The sequence below is a fragment of the Megascapheus bottae genome, chromosome 1 (assembly GCF_031878675.1).
Source record: "Megascapheus bottae isolate mThoBot1 chromosome 1, mThoBot2.hap1, whole genome shotgun sequence".
NCBI classification, from domain to species: Eukaryota; Metazoa; Chordata; class Mammalia; order Rodentia; family Geomyidae; genus Megascapheus; species Megascapheus bottae.
In genome coordinates, this window is record NC_143509.1 from 55,469,621 (window position 1) to 55,489,425 (window position 19,805).

General features: G+C 47.1%; 1 protein-coding gene across 1 annotated transcript in view; it reads left to right on the forward strand.

Annotated features, from left to right (window-relative positions):
- The window catches only part of Itgb5 (integrin subunit beta 5), a 109,098-nt gene that overhangs the window by 61,930 nt on the left and 27,363 nt on the right, over nt 1-19,805 (forward strand). The window contains exons 9-10 of the mRNA XM_090344962.1: nt 5,239-5,373; nt 12,244-12,673. Coding sequence (XP_090201088.1) covers nt 5,239-5,373; nt 12,244-12,673 — 565 coding nt within the window. The remainder of the gene's footprint in view (nt 1-5,238; nt 5,374-12,243; nt 12,674-19,805) is intronic.

Genomic DNA, 19,805 nt, shown 5'->3' on the forward strand with positions numbered 1-19,805 from the left:
AGGAATGAACATTGGGAAACTACACTTTGAAAAAAATTCACAGAATTACTAGGTCATTATCAACAGCATTTAAATTTAGTGGAAGGGGTTTATTTAAAAAAGCTGTATTCAGGCTTGATGAATGTACAACAAAGCATGAAGATTTAAATTGTGCTGGGTTCACGCTTACAGTCCTAGCTGAGATCAGGAAGGTGAGATCTGAGGATTATTGTTCAAAGCCACTCCAGACAGGAAAATCCATAAAACTCGTTATCTCTAATTAACCACCAAAAAACCAGAAGTGGGACTGTGGCTCAAGTGGTATAGTATTAGCCTTGAGCAAAAAAGACTCCAGGAACAGTGTCCTATCCCTGAGTTCAAACCCCAAAAAAGGGAAGAAAAAGAAGATAGAAGAGGAGGAAGAAGAAGGAGAAGGAGGAGAAGAAAGAGGAGATGGAGAGGGGTGTGGGAGCAAGAGGAAGAGATGATGCTGATCTGAACTCTGGGTTTCAATCATCATATACTTTTCCTGGCTTCAAGCCTACATGGTCCTCTGTTGAGTGAGGTGAGCTTTGCCAGCAGAAGTGGCTCTAGTTAGCCTTCTACCTGTTTCTCTACCTGGCCTGCATCCATCACGGTTCTGCATTCTGGTTGCCTTCCAGTTGGAGAGGTTTCTTGGTAGATTTCCTATGAATCATGCAACAAACACATGACTAAGTGTGGGTGTTGATGTCTTACCTCCCCTGGAGTGCTGGCAATGGAACCAGGAGGATATTCTGGAAAGATTCATGGTTGGTTGGAGAACATGTCACAGTTGAAATGACTGTGGTATTTTACACAGCTGAGGAGGGAGCACATGGAAAGAAAATATGTAACTTCAAATCTTGGGGAATTCTTCTGTTTCTGTATGTATCCTTTATAATGTGAAGTTGTTAGCTTCCTGGAGTTAGGATTTTTTTTTTCTTACTGTGTCAAGAGTGTCCAGTTTGAGAACTCACCAATACCTCCCGAGGGTGTCTGGCTGGATGGAGCCTTACCCAGCCTCAGTACTGATGAGTGGTTTTTTTTTTTCAGGGCTCAGTCTCGGGCCTGGGTCCACACATAGATGCTAGCATCTCCTTGCATTGACAAATGGTGGGGAGGGCAGCCCAGACAGAAACCACAGGGGCCTCTTGGCAGCGTGGGAGAGAGCAGGACGAGCTGGAAACCGCTGGCTTTGCATGTGGAAGGTGATGTCAGAGCCTGTGGTGCCTGCTCCCCCCGCAGAGCACATGTTTCTCCTTTGGTTGTTGCCATAAAGTCTGCTCTTCCCACTTCACAGCCAGCCCGGCTTAGAGCAATTGCAGATGTGACCTGCGCTGACCAAGGATATAAGAGAATAGCCTTTAAGATCTTCTAACATTGTTGACATTGAGTCCTTTTCTTAGGATGGGGAGTAAAAAAAGCATCTTCAGGGATAAATCAGGTAGGGATTTATTGAAATTTCAGAATCATTCATTGTCTTCGTGTGTAAGAACTGTGTGTCTTCCTCTGCTATATCTTACATTTCATTAATTTATTCAACACGTATATCCTAAAGCTTAATGTGCTGTATGCCATGGCTGTAGAACAGCTTGCCCTTCGGGAGCTCCTGATCTTTGGACCTTTGTAGGCAGGGTGCAGCTTGGTGAACTGCACTTTCTAAAGTCAAAGCCCATTCTGAGGAAAGAAGTCCTGGGCCGAAGCAGGAGCGTAATGAGGCTTGGAGGAGAGGTGGAAAGTCGGCTTCTTGTCCTGCTTGTTTGGGCAGCTGAGCTTTGATTTCTGCACTCATGAATGAGAAGTTTGAGTCAGGCGCCAGTGGCTCATGCCTGTAATCCTAGTTCCTCAGGAGGCTGAGATCTGAGGATTGTGGTTCAAAGCCAGCCCCAGGCAGGAAAGTCCATGAAACTTTTATCTCCAATAAACTAACTATTCAGAAAAAGCTAGAAGTAGTGCTGTGGCTCAAGTGGTAGAGTGCTACCCTTGAGGAGAAGCATCTCAGAGACAACTCTCAATCCCTGAGTTCAGACCTCAGGACTGGCACAATAAATAAGAAAATGAATTAAATAATGAGAAGTATAAAGTTAATGAATCTCCCGGGTCCTGCCTCTTGTAACAGGTAGGGCATTTCTGATTGTAGAGGCTGTGATGAGTAGAAATAACAGCATTGACTTCAGGTCAGACCAGGCTAGAGGGGGTATCTCACAGCCTGAGTGGGGTGAAGGATTCGCTTTCTCTCCACTTATCATTCATTAGCAGTGAGTGAGATTAAGCCCTCACCCCAACCCCAGTGTTTTTTCTCCCCTTGCCCTATCCTCCATGAACACTTGCAGGTGATGGCTTTGCCTGGGCCCCATGTGTTCTCACCCTGTTTTGTTCCTAGACAGCTGAACTTCGTATTTCAAGTGACTAATCTCAGTTTGTGTTCTGATATGGTTGGTTGTGGGGCTTGAACTCTGGGCCTGGGCGTTGTCCCTGAGCTCTTCAACTCAAGGCTACCACTCTACCACTTGAGCTACAGCATCCTTTCCAGTTTTCTGGTGGTTAATTGGAGCTATGAGTCTCATGGGACTTTCATGCCCAGACTGGCTTTGAACTGCAGTCCTCAGATCTCAGCTTCCTGAGTAGCTAGGATTATAGGCATGAGCCACTGGCGCTCAGCTTATCTGTTTTTTACATAGCACCAATCGACTTAACTCTTTTATGCCACACTGTTCCCCTCCCCTCCATCTTTTTACTTAATTCAAGAAAATTGACCTCTTTCTTTTTTTTAAATTGATCTTCTACTATATCCCCATTTATTGGCCTAACTGTTGTTAAAATTTATATTCATCAGTTCAGTCAACAAGGGCTTGTGCTGAGCCCCAGAGAGATACATGATAGCACTCACAATGCAGCCGGAAGACAGATCTGAAAATAACTAATCACATTCAGTAGTAGAGCGCTCTATGTGTTGAGTGACATTTCTGTGACCTTTGGCCAGTTACGGCTGGCACTTTCAAGAGGAAGCGGATATAAGAGGGATAGTATTTTTAGAGTTGATGAAGCAGACATTTTTGTTGCAAAGAGAGACTTTTTTTTAACCTCTGCAGAGTATTTTCAAGTTGTTAATTTGTTAGGGGGGAAAACTCTATCTTTCATTTAAGTTTTAGCACTGAATGCTTAGCAATAAATAAGTAAAAGAGAGAGAAAAGAAAGCATATTTGAGGCTGTTTTCTATAGCTATGCTGTGGTGGAGTCCAAGCTTAAGTCCATATGTCTTTTGGTATTTGTATGTCCAGTTGTGCTGAAAGTGTTTAGTATAAAGAGTTTAAATAATGTAGTAAATGCAACCCCTGGGGAATAAGCCAATTACTTCGTTTGGCCTCACTCTTCAAAGTATCATCTTCCATACAAAACTTCAAGGGTATTTTTGAAAATTGTATTTCTGGGTTTTTTGTTTGTTTGTTTTGCCAGTCCTGGGCCTGAGCTCAGAGCCTAAGCACTGTCCTTGAACTTTCTCAAAGCTAGAGCTCTACCACTTGAGTTGCTGCCCCATTTCCAGCTTTTTCTATGTGTATGGTACCAAGGAATCGAACCCGGGTCTTTGTGCATGCTAGGCAAGCACTCTACCATTTGGCAAACTCCCGGCCCTGTATTTCTGTATTCTTGTGAGACAGAGTCTTGTCTATATAGCCCAAGTCTGACCTCAACCTTGTGATCCTTCTGACACATTTCTGTTACAACCTTATGGGACTATCATTGTATGTGTGATCCATTGGGGACCCAAATGTCTTTATAACTGTAAATAGAAACTTCCATTGGGCATTGTGATGTTTATCACAGTCATTGTATAAAGTTGCATTTTGTCCATTGTTGTAAGGTGCTCAAATATGTCAACATTTACTTTAAATCCATTCCACTGCTTATAAATTTTTGGTTCATTTGTAGACTCTTAGCACTTGCTAACTGTGATGGCCACAACAGTCTCACCCATGTCTTTTGGTGGCCTTTTGGTGGCATATACATTGCTGTTGTACATGTCCTCCAGTGAGTGCTGAGTGTAAAGTGAACCTAAACCTTAGAAGATACCATCTAAGTGGTTTGCTAAAGGGCTGGACCCACTTATACCCCAATTAGCAGTGTAAGAGTCTCTGGTCTATTCAGGGCACTGCGATCTAAGGTTTGTGGTTCAGAGCCAGCTGGGGCAGGAAAGTCTATGAGACTTTTATCTCCAATTAACCACCAGAAAACTGGAAGTGGCTCAAAGTGGTGAAGCACTAGCCTTGAGTGCAAAAGTTCAGGGAGAGTACCCAGGCCCTGAGCTCAGGCCTTCAGACAAAGTCCCTGGTGCTCTATATCTTTTACAATAGATGGTATTTTCAGCCAATCTCCCCCCCTCCCTCTCCCCCTCCCTCTCCTTTCCCATCCCCCTTCTTCTCTCCCAATGGAGCATTTTGACTTAGTTTTTGTTTCATTCAATGTTTTGAGAATATACTCTATGTAGAAGATTGGATTTTCTCATAGTGTAGTTTCAAACGCGTGAGTAAATGCATACCTCACCTGATAGAGGACAGGCCAGAGTGTCAAGACTGATGGGGTTTTTTTCCTGAAGAGGAGTTACTGAACTGGCTTTGCAGAGTGTTAAGAAGCTAGTCAGAAGGGAAGAGAGAAGAGCCATTGAGCAAAGGAATGGTTTTTGTTCTTTTTTTCCCCAGTCCTGGGTTTGAGCTCAAGGCCTGAGCACTGTCCTTGGACTTTCTCAAGGGTAGAGCTCTACCACTTGGGCCTCAGCACCACTTCTGTTTTTTTTCTATGTATGTGGTAGTAAGGAATTGAACCCAGGTCTTTGTGCATGTTAGGCAAGCACTCTACAACTAGGCCAAACTCCCAGCTCTGTCCTGGTTTTTTTTTTTGTCCCATATTTGGGGTATGCAAGTACGTGAGGGGAGCATGGCCAGGTCTGTTGAGAGCTGAGGATAGAAATGAGAAGCAGAACACAGAGCAAAAGCCCCTGAGGCAGCAGAATATGTAATTTTAGCAGATATACCTTTCAGCCTCTCAGAGTTTATAGTGATCTTGAGCCATGTCTGTCAAGGTGGTATGTGGGGGAGAGAAGAGGATGGAGAAGGGCCAGGGGAATGCTCCATCTGGCTCTTCCTTGGCTTGGGCCTTCAGAGTTGGATGCCACATGGGGATCAGAAGACAGCGTGTAGTCTTTACTGATTGGTTTGGGCTTCATTTTCTCCCTCTGTTCAGAGTATTCGGTCTAAAGTGGAGCTGTCTGTCTGGGATCAGCCAGAAGACCTTAATCTCTTCTTCACTGCCACCTGCCAGGACGGTGTGTCCTACCCAGGACAGAGGAAGTGTGAGGGTCTGAAGATTGGGGACACGGTAAGTACTCGCACCCAGTTTATCTAAGTTCTTATTAGCATTGGTCAGCACACGGGATCACACCTGTGATCCTAGCTATTGGGGAGGCTGAGATCTGAGAATGGTGATTTGAAGCCAGCTGGGCAGAAAAGTCAGAGAAACTCCTGTCTCCAGTTAACCAGCAAAAGGCCAAACTAGAGAAGATCTGACTCAAGAGGTAGAGTACCCGCCCTAAGCAACCAATGTGAGCTAAAGTGCAAGACATTGAATTCCAACTCTGCAACCATAAAAAATTAAAAAAGAACTAGGTACTGGTAACTCATACCTGTTATCCTAGCTACTCAGGAGATCTGAGGATCTTGGTTCAAAGCCAGTCTGGGCAGAGAAATCTTACTTCTAGTTAACTAGCAAAAAAACAAAAGTAGAGGTGTAGCTTAAGTGGTAGACCACCAGCCTTGAGCATTAAAATCAAGTGAGAATGTGAGGCCTTGAGTTCAAGCCCTAGTACTAGCACGCACGGTTTGATCATAGACAGGAGCCTCTACAGAGGGAGCAGCTTGCTGAGGGTGCCCTGAGGGCATCAGTGCCCTGTCACACTCACTTTAGACAGTTGCTGGCTTTGATGAAGATAGAGGCAGCTTGAGGTTTGGAGAAGTGAGTGATGGGTATCCTCACCCACTGTGAAGCTGGATCTTTCCATTGCTGTCCAGGTCGCTCTCTGACCCCGGCCTTCCTTTCTCAGAGAGCCAGCACCAGCCACTAGAACCTTGCAGTGCATTGGTAAAGGCTTCACTGCTCTTTTTTTTTGTGTTTCTTATAGCAGCTCTTCAAGTAGCCAGATTTTTCTATTTTAATAGATGAAAGAGTCAGGTTGAGCCGGGATCCTGAGCTACCAGGCAGAGGTCACAATACCAAGATGCAACCAGAGATGACTTCTGCCGCCGCCCAGGCCTGCCCTTAGGGAAGTTAAGAGCCTCAGCTGCTGCCCTTGGTGGTAGCATTGTCCCTTCATAAGGACATGCTTGTGTACAGCTTTTGTTTGCTGGGATATCTCAGGAAAATAGGAAGATATTGTCCACAAATGAGGAAGAATTTCCCCAACAGTAATGGTCTGCTGTTTGGGGATGGTTTTCAGAGCATTTGAAGTACACTAGCCGAGAAGCAGACCATTTTCCTGCCCCGGCTGTCTTTGCCAGCTCTTCCTTTGGGATCTCCTGGCCATGGCCCCATGGAAATGTCAGCAGGTCCCACAAAAGTCACCATGCTGGCTCTGCATCTTCTCACTATCCCAGTATTGTCTTCATTATTCAGGGACTGTGGTCACGTGGGCCCTAGGGTTGTAGCAAGAGCTATGGGCTTTATTTTCTGGGGATGAAGACAGGCTGGCACAGGGCCACGGCCACTGCACATCTGAGCTGGAAACCATGGTGCATATAAGGGCAAGGCTATGCCCGGCATGAGGCTGAGTTCTCTGCATGGCTTTGGAGGCAATCTGGGGAAGTATGTAGCACTGGCTGCACGTAAGTTTGTGGGGCTCAGTGTAAAATGAAGATGTGGGGTGGTGTTAAAAATTATGGGGGCCAGGGGTTTGGCCTAGTGGTAGAGTGCTTGCTTACCATGCACCAAGACCCAGGCTCCATTCCTTGGTACCACATACATAGAAAAAGCCAGAAGTGGTGCTGTGGCTCAAGTGGTAGAGCTCTAGCCTTGAGGAAAGCCCAAGGACAGTGCTCAGGCCCTCAGTTCAATCTCCAGGACTGCAAAAAAGAAAAAGAATATAGCTTGAGAGGAAGCTCAGGGGCTGCAGAGCAGGCTTGGAGCTGGACACTGGCGGCTCACGCCTGTAATCCTAGCTACTCAGGAATCTGAGATCTGAGGATTGCGATTCAAAGCTAGCCCGGGTAGGAAAGTCTGTGAGACTCATCTTCAATTAACCACCAGAAAAGAAGAAATAGCGCTGTGGTTGAGCACTACCTTTGAAGAGCACAGGGACAGCGCCCAGGCCCAGTATTCAAACTCCACAAAAAAAGAAGAAAGAAACAAACAAACCCCAGCTCTGGCATGACTGAGTGCCTGCCCTTGATTCCCTTTATGCTGAAAGAAGGGAGCCTGCAACTCCCTCCAGCTGTTTTGAGAATGTTCCAGAGGATAAACATCTCTCATGGGCTGCCCTATATACTCCAAAGAGTTTACAGTTGTGTACTGACAGGCAGCTGTGCTGCTGGTGTGTATGTGCACTGGTCCCCAAACCTGCCTTTAGAACTCATCAGTGACTGCTAAAATCCTTTCTTATCTGAAAAATGCTCACATGCTAAATATCATGCTTGTCTACAATGTGAGGACAAGGCAGCCAAGCCAGTTAGCAATGTAAGTATGCAAATGAATCCATCTTGCATAGAGTGATTGGTGTCATGCCAAAGGAGCTTCCAAGGAAGAGCCTGGCATCCTGGAGGGATGTTGTTTTGAGCAGAGGCATAGAAGAGAGGATGGGGAAGCCCACTGATGGGCTGAACTGTAAGGCGAGTGCTACGTGTTGCCCTTTGCAGGTGAAAGGCAGCTAAGAGAACCATTGAGGTATGAGAATGGCTGGCTCAGGCCACTCTGGTAGGACTTACATGCCAAAATAAGGGATGTAGCGTCTGGTGGGTGGTTTCCATTCTGGATGCCATGGATTAGGAGGGCTGAGGACAAGTCAGGGAATGGCGAGGGCCAACAGGCGCACAGATCCCCAAGGAAGGGCTAAGGAAAGCTGGGGAGGCAGGGTTCAGCTGTCAGAGGATGTCTCCAGGTCTGTCCTGGGGACAGAGGCAAGGACACAGTCCATGGAGGAGGACAGCTTTGGGACAGCTGGGTTACATGTTACATGAATCTCATTTCCATGTCGCTTCCTGCGGAGGTGGTAGAGCATCCTACAATGGTGGCAGCATCCTACAGTCACATCCACTGCAGGCAGTGGTTTGGTGTTCTCTAGATTAAGATATCCATCCAGCAAGATGTGGGAGAGGTGCTTGAGGGACCAGGGTATCCATAGATAAAATCCAGGAACTCCAATTCCTGTGAGGTTCTCTTCTTTAGAGTTTTGAATATTCCTCAAATTTCTTCCTCTGCTCCAATACCAACATGGCTGGCTGAGTGTACCCAGACGCTGGTAGTCAGTATTCCTGTTAACTGGCTTTGACAAATCAGTATGCCAGTGAGTAGCCAAGTAGCCAGCACCAGTGCACAGTACAGAGAGTCCAGTGAGCCCCCTCCCATGCACCTCCCTGGATTCCCCCCCAACCTTCTCTGTACTCTGTGCCCACCCCACAGCCTTGTTTCATTGAGATCTGAGCAAACTTGGCCTGAGGTTGGTAGCTTTGGTGGGGGCTGGGGAGCCCTTTTAAAAGGGTAGATCCAAACAGCAGCCCCCTGGCAGAGCCTGGAGCATCCCAGTGTGGTTCAGTGGTGGAAATCACGCCTGTGACCTTCCTACAGAAGCTGGGAGTTCCAGACTGGAAAATGTCCAGAAGCCAGGGAGCCCTGGGTATCCACATTGCGCTGGAGTCCTCAGTAGATGGGGATAGAAGCCATGAAGCTGCATTTCAATCCAGTGGCCTCTTGGCAGCCTCTCTTGATAACTTCCTAATCCAGTAGGGAACAAGGCTATGGAAGGTGGGGTGAGCACACAGGCTTCCTTTGTTATTCCTGGCATGCTTTTGGTAGACTTCCTGTGTCTAGCAGGAGCTGAGACCCAGTGACTGAAGACAGTCTTGTTCTGATTATCAGACAGACAGCTGTAGGTCAGGCTGCATGGGGCCAGACAGATAGTTCTTTAACTAGACCAAAGTATTATGGAAGCCAGGCCGACAGTGGGAAGTCTCCACGTCCTGGGTGATGGTAGTGCCAGATTCAGAAGCTCTCAGCCTCTCCACCCAGCCCAGCAAACACAACAGGTTGGAAAGCCTCAGGAGATGCAACTCTCCTTAATTTCTCCCTTCATGCAGGCTGGTTTGCCTGGGGACAGTGCTCACAAATGAACATCTCCCAGAGTCTCTTAAGAACGAAATGCTCTTGATCCAGCCCATCCCTTTGTAGGTTATTACATTTCTGACCTGCAGACACCTATGAGGGGAAGAAATTATTGAGCAACTCCATCAAGTTGTAGCTCTAAAGCAAGTCACTGCTCTGCAGTGGGCCTGGAGGTGGGGAGGACCTCAGCCTCTGAGGACAAGCTCTGTTCCCCCTGCATTTTTTTTTTTTCTTTTTTTAAGTTTTGGATTGTTGTTGCTTTGAGATAGTACAAACTTGCCTTAAGTGTGATCCTCTTGTTGCTTTGAGAGAGCACAAACTTGTCTTAACTGTGCCAGGCATGTACCATCACAACTAGGTTACCCTCTCCCCCGGCCTGTTTTTCTTCTGTATATTTTTTATTGCAATTAATAGAAGGGTTACATTATATTCACCAAATAGAAGGTGCATTAATTCACAAACACTGATACCCTTTTGCATGTCTTGGTCCCCATTTCCCTTCCCCCATCCCCACTCCTCATCTTGTTTTTCCCTCTTCCCTATCCTATTTCAAATAACCAAATAAGAATATATACAACATATCAGATAACAAGGTGAAATACTGTAACAATATGAGATAACCAAGGGACAGCAAAAGAGATGAGAGATAACATAATACATTAAGGACAACAATCACTCATTATATGGCTTTTGTTTCTGTATCCTGGAGGTCCTTTCGTTTAGCATCATACTATATGGCCTTATGTATCTAGATTTTGCTCTATTGCAAATCTCCACTAGGAGAGCCCAAGGTTTATACTGATTATGACAAATGAGGGAAACCATTGAGCCTATGTTCCTTTGAGTCTGGCTTACTTCACTGAATATGATTTTTTCCAAGTCTTTCCATTTCCTTACAAATGGGGCGATGTCATTCTTTCTGACAGCAGCATAGAATTCCATTGTGTACAAATACCACATCTAGTTGATCCACTTATCAACTAAGGGGCATCTTCCCCCCGCCTATTTATGTGCTGGTTCTAATATTTGAACTCGGGGCCCAGGCACTGACCCTTAAGCTTTTTCATTCAAGACTGGTATGCTGCCATTTGAGCAGTAGCTTCTCTTCCAGCTTTTGGGTGGTTAATCTCTGCAGATAGTCTTGAACCATGACTACCAGTTCCCAGCCTCCTGAGTAGCTAGGATTCCAGGCCTGAGCCACTGGCACCTGGATCCCTCTTCATTTTTGATGGCTCCACAGATAATTTGGTGAGGCTCCACTAGACAGGAATATATCCTTGGACTCACTATGTAGTGCTGGAGCCAGCCGGCAGCGAACCAGGATTCCTGACCTTGGGGGTAAAGACTGGGAAAAGAAGAAGAAGACAAGAAAACGATGGGGTCGGTCGGGAGGACTACAGCCTAAGTCAGCGGCCCAAGACTTCAGCCTAAGGCAAGCTTAAGACTAGCCTAAGGCCGTGAGCTTAAGACTGTAGCCCTGTTTATTTCAAGTTCCAACCTTAAATACTTTTCTTAAAACCAGGAAACTGCCTGCAGTTACATTCATACAAAACAGCAATCAAGTCTCAAATAGGTTAAATGAGAAGGGATTGACATAGCCCAAAGTCATCATGATAACAGCTTACTTCCTTGTGTACTCAATTGTACAGGTCCAAGGTCACTGACCCCATACTTGGTCCCCAGCAATGTAGCCCAGGCTGGCCTTGTTTTGATCCTCCTGCCTCAGCCTCCTGAGTGCTGGTATTATAACTGGGTGCCACTATATCTGGCTTTTATAATTTTGTAAATACTAGATATATCTAGCTCTACCACTCTACCCATGTATGGTTTTAGATTTTATTCTGTAAGCATCAATGCAATAGACTAAATGTTGGTGTCCCTCTGTTGTGTCCAGAGGAGGGGTCCCCCAAAGAAGACCACCAAGATTAAGGCGTCCGAAATGCAACAGCAAGGGGGGATACAAGCCAGGCAGGGAACTCTTCCGCACACACTCGCAGCAGCGAGGTAGGGAGGAGCTGCTAGTCAGGTTTTACAGTCTATTTAAAGGCAAAAATCACAAACAGTTGCTAGGCAAGTTGGGGGGCACATTCTACAGTTGAGAAAAATCACAAACTGTTAATTATGGTCCAGAAGTTCCTTTCAGTTAAGGTGACTTATTAACTATTTTCCTGTTTATGTAGCCTCTGGGTTCGAAACTCCTATCTACTAGAAGGGGAATAATTTTGAGTCTGGGGGTAATTATTTTTCATCCCTATACCTCCAAATGCATCTTGAGTCCTCTAAAATGGGAAGGGGAGGTGTACCTCAGAGAAGGTGGAAAGAGGACAGGACAAAAGCTAAAAGAAAGGGGAAAACAAGAATTGTGTGAACTTGAGCGATCCCTCATACCTCTCTTCAAAGTCCCTCTCTTCAGGGTGGTGAGGACAATGAATATTATCCAAGGGTGAGCCACGTCAGGTCCATGCCCTGTAATCCCAGCTAAAGTAAGAGGAAATGGGAAGATCATAGACTGATGCCAGCCTGGGCAAAAATGTTAGCTGGACCCTTTCTCAATAAGCTGGGTGTGGTGGCACATGGCTGGTATCCTAGATAAGCGGGAGGCCACCCTGGTCAAAAGCATGACACCCTGTCTGATCAAGTGATAGTGCCAGCATATTAGGAAGCCCTGAATGCAAATCCTAGTGTCACCACACACACACAAAAAAAGACAAGGAGCAATGCCTGTCTAGCGTTTGTGTGTGAATATGCTCTGTTCCTCCTGTGCCATGCCAGGGTTCTTTCTGTATAGCGAAGGGGTCGGGTGCCCAGGAGGAGCTCGTGGGTGGTCTCAAAGGTCCAGGTCGGCATTTCTGTGATGGCCCCTCTCTCTTTCCTTCTGTTCAGGCTTCCTTTGACGTGTCAGTGGAGGCCCGGAGCTGCCCTAGCAGACACACAGAGCACAAGTTCACCCTGCGGCCTGTGGGGTTCCGAGACAGCCTGCAGGTGGGGGTCACCTATAACTGCTCATGCGGCTGCAGTGCAGGGCTGGAGCCTGACAGCGCCAGGTGCAGCGGGAACGGCACTTACGTCTGCGGCCTGTGTGAGTGCAACCCCAGCTACCTGGGCACCAGATGTGAGTGCCAGGAAGGAGAGAACCAGAGCGGGTACCAGAACCTGTGCCGGGAGGCCGAGGGCAAGCCGCTGTGTAGCGGGCGCGGGGAATGCAGCTGCAACCAGTGCTCCTGCTTCGAGAGCGAGTTCGGAAGGATCTACGGGCCCTTCTGCGAGTGTGACAGCTTCTCCTGCGCCAGAAACAAGGGCGTCCTCTGCTCAGGTAGGCGCCCCAGCCAGCACGTTTGCTCTGAGCCAGACCCAGGCCAAGGGGTTGGTCCCATCTCCTCCCAGAGCCTGCCTTTCCTTAGGATAGGCATGGGAGGGGTCATGAAGGAGACACCAGATGAGCCGGCACAGCAGCTCCAGGGAGGGCACTTGTGTGGATGCTAATGCAGAGGGCATGGCTGTACAGGGCAGGACTCCCAGAGTTCCCAGAAGACCTGCCTGGACAACACAGAACTAAAGCTAGGGGTGCACACAACAGAGAGCCAGGTTGAGAGGAGTATTCCTTCCATGGAAGACACGGGGCTAGGACTGCACCGGGTGGGTGAGCAGGGAAGGTCGTCTGGAGTAGACTTGGCATGAGGCAAGTTCCAGTTACACCCATGGGTATAATGAAACTACCATTAGAGTGTGTTCAGAACTAACCATGGCGCTGGGAGAGGTGGGAGTGCCACGGACCAAGGCAGGTAGAAAATGAGCAGTGCTGTCACAACACCGCCACTCCCGCATCAGAGCAATGCTAACTTGACTGTAACTGGATGGGTTGTCAGCATGGGCTCTGGAATGGGCAGGCTGGGCCTCACTCTCTAATACCACTTCTGCTGTGGGAACTTGGGAGTAGAGGTGATGTGAGAAATAAGGGACAGAGGGAAGTGCCTGGCACAAGAGGACTCTCTGGAGGCTCGTCCTGTATGAGTCAGGGCCACGCACCCCCCCACTCCTCACCCCCAAGCTGCAGTGCTGGTATGTGCGTGGTACCATCCTTAGCCTATAATTCTGTAGGCTTTGCCTAAGGAACCAAAGCATTGTGGGTGGAGTTGGCAGTTCCCTTGGTAACCACAGTATGAACCCTGTAAATCTAGCTAATGCTCTTTTTTGTTTGTTTTTTTTGGCCAGTCCTGGGCTTGAGCTCAGGGCCTGAGCACTGTCCTTGGGCTTTCTCAAGGCTAGAGCTCTACCACTTGAGCCTCAGCACCACTTCCAGCTTTTTTCTATGTATGTGGTACTGAGGAATCGATCCCGACCCCCAGCTAATGCTCTTTTTTTTTTTTTTTAGATTTCCATAAAGACTTTTTTTAATTGTAATTAGTAAAAGGGTTACATGATATTCACCAGATAGAAGGTGCATTAATTCACATACATTGATACCCTTTCACATGTCTTGGTACCCATTTCCCTCCCTCCCCCCCAGCTAATGCTCTTTTAGCAGTTCTTTTTTTCTTTTTCTTTTCCGTGTGTGTGTGTGTGTGTGTGTGTGTGTGTGTGTGTGTGTGTGTGTGTGTGTGTGTGTGTGTGTGGTGTGTGTGTGTGTGTTGCTTCAAGAGCTTGAATCCAGGACTTAGGCCTGAGCACTGTTCTAAGCTCAAAGTTAACACTCTGCCACTTGAGCTACAGCTTCACTTCTGGCTTTTTGGTGGTTAATTGGAGATTAGAGTCTTTGACTCTCAGCTCAGAGCCTCCTGAAGAGCTAGGGTTATGGGTATGAGCCACTGGGCCCTGGATGTTGTGTAGCACAGCTGGCCTCCAACCCACTGTCTTCCCGCCTCAGCCTCACAAGTGCTAGAATTGGGCATGTACCACAAAACCAACTAGTACTTTTCCTTCCCTTTTTATTTTGAACTCTGCTCCTTGTGTTTGCTGGTCAGATGCTCTTACCACTGAGCCTCAGGCTTTTTTTTTTTTTTTGCCAGTCCTGGGGTTTGAACTCAGGGCCTGGGCACTGTCCCTGGACACTTTTTGCTCGAGGCTAGCACTCTGCCACTTGAGCCACAGCACTACTTCAGGCTTTTTCTGTGTATGTGGTTCCGGGATATCGAACCCAGGGCTTCTTCCCGCATGCTAGGTGGGCACACTGTCACTAGCTCATGCACCTAGGCCGGCCTTTATTTTTCTGTGTATGTGCTTGTTATGCTTGAGATAGGGTCTTGCTCCCTGCCTGGACATATGCCGGGGCACAACCCACCCATGTTAAGCTTTTGGTAACTAGGGTATCAGGTGCCCACCACCACAACCAGCTTGTCATTCAGAGGGTGTCTCAAGAAGGCTTTTCTGTCCATTCTGGCCTTGAAGCATAATTTCAAAAATCTTTGCTTTCTTCGTGGCTAGGATTGCAGCCCTGAGCCGCTGGAGCCCAGCCATCTTGGCTTTTAAAGAGCTATTAGCAAACATCCCACAGCTATGCCCCTTTCCCTTCAGGACAGCCAGAAATATCCCCTAGAAATATTTTTCCCCAGAAGACTGTTCAGTTCGTGTTGCCTGGCTGTAGATTCGCCTGTGCAAATTCCATCCCCACAATTTATCAGCCTGAGACTTGGGTTGTCTTTCTTGGGAGTGTACATTTCCCATATCTAAAAATGATCCCAAACTACCTGCATCATCTTGTGAAGACCAGGAGGTCTAAGCAGCTCACAGAACCTGGTAGTTGCAGGGTGATTGGGAGAAATGGGAATGGCCTTCAAAGGGAATACTTGTCAGTGTGGAAATAGGATTATTCTGAGGGTATACACCCTTTCTGATTCAACCACCAGAACCCACAGTTCAAGTTAAGCTTATTGTTTCAGCATTCTGCCAAATTTTGTATCCAAAAGTCCTTGGGTGCTTGCTCTCTCTTTTCTCTTTGCCTGTACAATCTATGAAGTGTCAGGAAAACGTGGGTCATGGGGCTGAGTTACTGGAGGCTTCTAGGTAAGTAATTGCTTCAGTTCCCTCACTTTCCTGGGATTGCTGAGACAGAATGTCGCTGTCCTTTCGTACCCACTGGAAAAGCTATCCTCGTTCATGGGAGAAGAGCTGTGGAGCACAGCGCTGCTGACGGATGTGTGGTGTGGTCTGAGTGTGCTGCCGTCTTTCCCGTCTTTCCCCTGGGTGAGCGGGATTGATGGGGACCATCTGGAAAAGCAGTCATGGGGCCCTTTTCTCCCTCACTGCTTCACATGCATCTCCCACCCCCAAACTGTGTGCTTGATCCAGGGAAAGACCTTTTCTAGTGAACTAGAAAGTTACACACAAATCTAGAAAGTTCTGAAAAATAGAAAGATTTAAAATCAGCCATAATCTTATGACTCATTTTTTTTTTTTTTTTGCCAGTCCTGGGCTTGAGCTCAGGGCCTGAGCCCTGTCCTTGAATTTTCTCAAGGCTAGAGCTCTACCACTTGATCCTCAGCACCACTTCTGGCTTTTTTCTATGTATGTGGTACCGAGGAATCGAACCCGGGTCTTCATGCATGCTAGGCAAGCACTTTAACCACTAGGCCAAACTCCCGGCCCCATGACTCATATTTTATATGGTTTCTATCTCTCCTTTGAAACTTTTCCCTAAGTTAGCATGTGTGTCTGCATTGAATTTTCTATTTGCTTCCCCTCTGTCCCATAATACTATATCCAGAGGGGCCCTTGAAGTTGAACGCATTGGCTGGAACATTTTTACTTTGCTTTCATTGATTGTACCTTCAGCATTAGTCTTCCAACCCCTTACTTTAAATGATGCATGTAGTGGAAATATACAGCTAGCCAAGTCTTCCGGGGAAGAAAAAAAAGAAAGGTTTTTGGATGAGGTCATCGTTGTGTGTGTTCATTGAAGAAGGACTTAAAACTAAGCCTCACTCCAGACGGGATTTGATGACACACATATTCCTTCAGTCTTTAAGGTTGTTGGCCTCTTAAACCTCTGGCTCCTTCTAGTGGTGGCTGTTGAATGGGTGACGAGGAGTTCCTCCAGTTCCTAAGTATTCGTGGTTAGCTGCTCTCCTCTCCCGGTCTCTGTGCCCTGATTTGGAGCACTTGACTTGCTCTTCCATTTGGGGTTTTCGTGGTAGAGAAGCTATTTCCTAACCACCCTCTACTCCCACATTTGCTGACTCAGGCTCCCAGGCTGCCAAGCTCAGAGTTCTCCCGTGGCGCCTCTCCCTTATTCCCTCTGCAGACTGTGGTAGAGGGGACTCGTGGTTGTGGCCTGTCTTCCCAGTGGGAGCCATGAGGTGCACATGAAGTAGCCCCTGAGGCAGAGTCAGGGCGAGGAGACACCTAGAGAAGCGCCTTCCTGTCTGTTGTGCCCTCTAGGAGAAGCTTGGAGCCCTTGCCCCCTGCTGAGAGACAGGAGGCCACAGGTTTAGAACAGGTTTTCCATCATGAAAATGAGCAGTGCAGCGAATCAGACTCAGGTCTGGAAGCAATTGAACAGCTCTCGTTACTTTTGTGACATACTGTCCTAGGAATGCCGGTGCACGCCGGGCACTCACTCTCCCACTGATTTCTAGAAACGTAGAGAATGGTTCTGTCCATCAACTCTTGTTGGATGTGCAAGGGGAGCTTCACCAGTTTGGGGGCCTCTGTTCTTTTGGGTGTTTGTGAAGTGTTGACTCTTCAGAATTCTGCCAGCTATGGAGGAATAGGTCATGGTCTCTTCAGGTGTTTTTTAATATACTAGAAGACTCTTGCTTACTCTTTGCTGTTCTTGGTTGGTTTCTGTGCCCACACCATGCATCTCCTGGGATCCAGGTCACTCTGCTGTGATACAAGTTAGGATCCGGCTCCGAGCGTAACACGAGTGCTCTGAAGTACATTGAGTAATTTCCAAGTGACTTGTAGGTTTCATAGAAGGAGACAATTTAGATAAACAGGATATGGAATTTTGAGCAGAGCTCTTTTACTCATATCTGGGAGACCCACCTTAGTACATCATCTAAGTGAGGTTCTCTTCAAAACATGGAAAAGTGAGGTGTGACCCTTGTGCTCCTTTTGCTGGTAGGCTCACACCGTCAACCAAGAAGAGGTCCTGGGTCCATGAGGATAGAGTTCTGCAGGTAGGCTAGGGACCAGTGGCTCATGCATTCTTAGGATCATAATGTGTGATCCAGGGGATCACAATTGGAGAACAGACTAGAGAGAATACTTTGTAAGAGCTCCTTCTCAATCCATAGTGCTGGTGGGGGACATGTCTGATATCCTGGCTACGCTCAAGAGGCTCACTGTTCCAGGTCAGCCCAGCCTAGCCAGAAAAGTCCAGGAAACTCCATGCTGTCACACGGTCATCCCAGCTATAGCAGGAAGGGGGTGGGGAGAGAGAAGGGATTGTGGTCCAGGCATGTACCTGCAGGAAGCCAAACCCTATCTCAAAAAAGGGCTGAACATTAATTAGAGCACCAGCCTAGCAAGCATAAGACCCAAGTTCAAACCCCACTGTCAACGAAAACAATAAGATAAAGTACTCCTAAGATCAAGGCCCAATTCTGGGTTTCTTAGCTCTCCCCACATAAAATAACATAGCATCATTATCCACATGTGTTGAAATGTATTTCTCAATTCATGAAGATTAAGTAGTGTTTCCAAGAAGAGCCTTGAAGGGCAGACAGCTTTCTACCAAGAAAGACAGGAGAGGTAAGGGGCCGGGAGTTTGGCCTAGTGGTTAAAGTGCTTACCTACCATGCATGAAGACCCAGGTTCAATTCCTCGGTACCACATACATAGAAAAAAGCCAGAAATGGTGCTGAGGCTCAAGTGGTAGAGCTCTAGCCTTGAGAAAGTCCAAGGACAGTGCTCAGGCCCTGAGCTCAAGCCCAGGACTGGCAAAAAAAAAAGTAAGAAAGGAGAGGTAAGACAGTGAGGGGAGCCATATGCAAAGGGGCAGGAGTGGAAATTCTCATCAAGTTGTAGGTGGTAAAATTGTATAGGATGGAGGCTAAAAGTAGGAGAGCAGATGAAGAAGGCTAGCGGGTAAGATGTTCAGCATGAAGCCCTAAGAGCAAAGAAAGGGTTAGGCCAGTTCAGTAGACAGTTGGCATGTGGAACTCAGCATGCCCTCAGGAGAAGGCTTTGCCAGCACTTTCCTCCATCTGCACTTTTTTTTTTTTGGTCAGTTGTAGGGCTTGAACCCAGGGTGCTGTCCCTAAGCTTCTTTTTGCTCTAGGCTAGTGCTCTACCACTTTAAGCCTCAGTGCTCAGTTTTTGAGTAGTTAATTGGAGATAAGAGTCTCATGGTTTGTTTGTTTTTAATTTTGCTAGTCCTATGGTTCGAACTCAGGACCTGGGCACTGTCCATAAGCTTCTTTTGCTCAAAGCTAGCACTCTACCACTTGAGCCACAGTGCCACTTCTGGCTTTTCCTGTTGATGTGCTACTGAGGAGTCAAAGCCAGAGCTTCATGCACACCAGGCAAGCACTCTACCACTAAGCCACATTTCCCAGCCCTCCATCTGTACTTCTTACCTCTACCCTACCCAGAGCTCAACCAGAAAGAGGGTTCAGTCTCAGCTCACCTACCAGTGATTCATCACCAGTAGTGTGTGCTGTTAGTGTTGACCCTCATGGAGTCTTGTGGAAAGACACCCTGAGAGGTCTCATGGCTTCTGCAGCAGTTCTCTTCCTTTGGTTAGCTGTGCAAAGCACATTGGAAACCGTTGTGCCAGTGTAAGGCCCTCCTGTGGCACCTGCTGCCTGTAACATGGGGCATGCGTCAGCATGGGTGAGGAGGTCACTTATGCCATCACTCCCCACTGACTTCTTTCTCATCTTCAAAATCAGTACTCTGGTGACCGTTCGTGGAACTCTGGATCCCTGCTCAGTTTTGTCTTTGTATTATACTTAGCACAGTCCATCTTTTGTGTGTATATGAGCATGTATGTGCCAGTACCAGGGCTGGATCTCAAGATCTGGGCACTGGCTTTGATCTTTTGTGCTCAAGGCTAGTGCTCTACCACTTGAGCCACAGCTCCACTTCTGGCTTTCTTATGGTAAATTAGAGATAGAGAATATCACAGACTTTCTTGTCTAGACTGGCTTTCCAGCCCCGGTGCTCAGACATCAGCCTTCTGAGTTGCTAGGATTGCAGTTTTGAGCCACAGGCACCCTGCCTTGCATATTAAATTTCCATGACAAAGGTTTCCAAATGCACCTTCTGAATGAAACAAGGGGAGGTGGGGCTTGCTTTCCAGAAAGGATTCCCTGAGAGAGTGACACCACTGTGCTTTAGGTAGCAGTCCCTTGAAAAATCAAGCCTTTTGCACATATATTCATTTCTGTTCAGTTTGTTAATAGTTACCAGATATTATTGGCAAATATAAGGATTATATCTATGTTAGAGAAAAGACTGTGCTTCACACAAAGGAAGCCGTCGGGCAGATGTTAGGAGCCTGA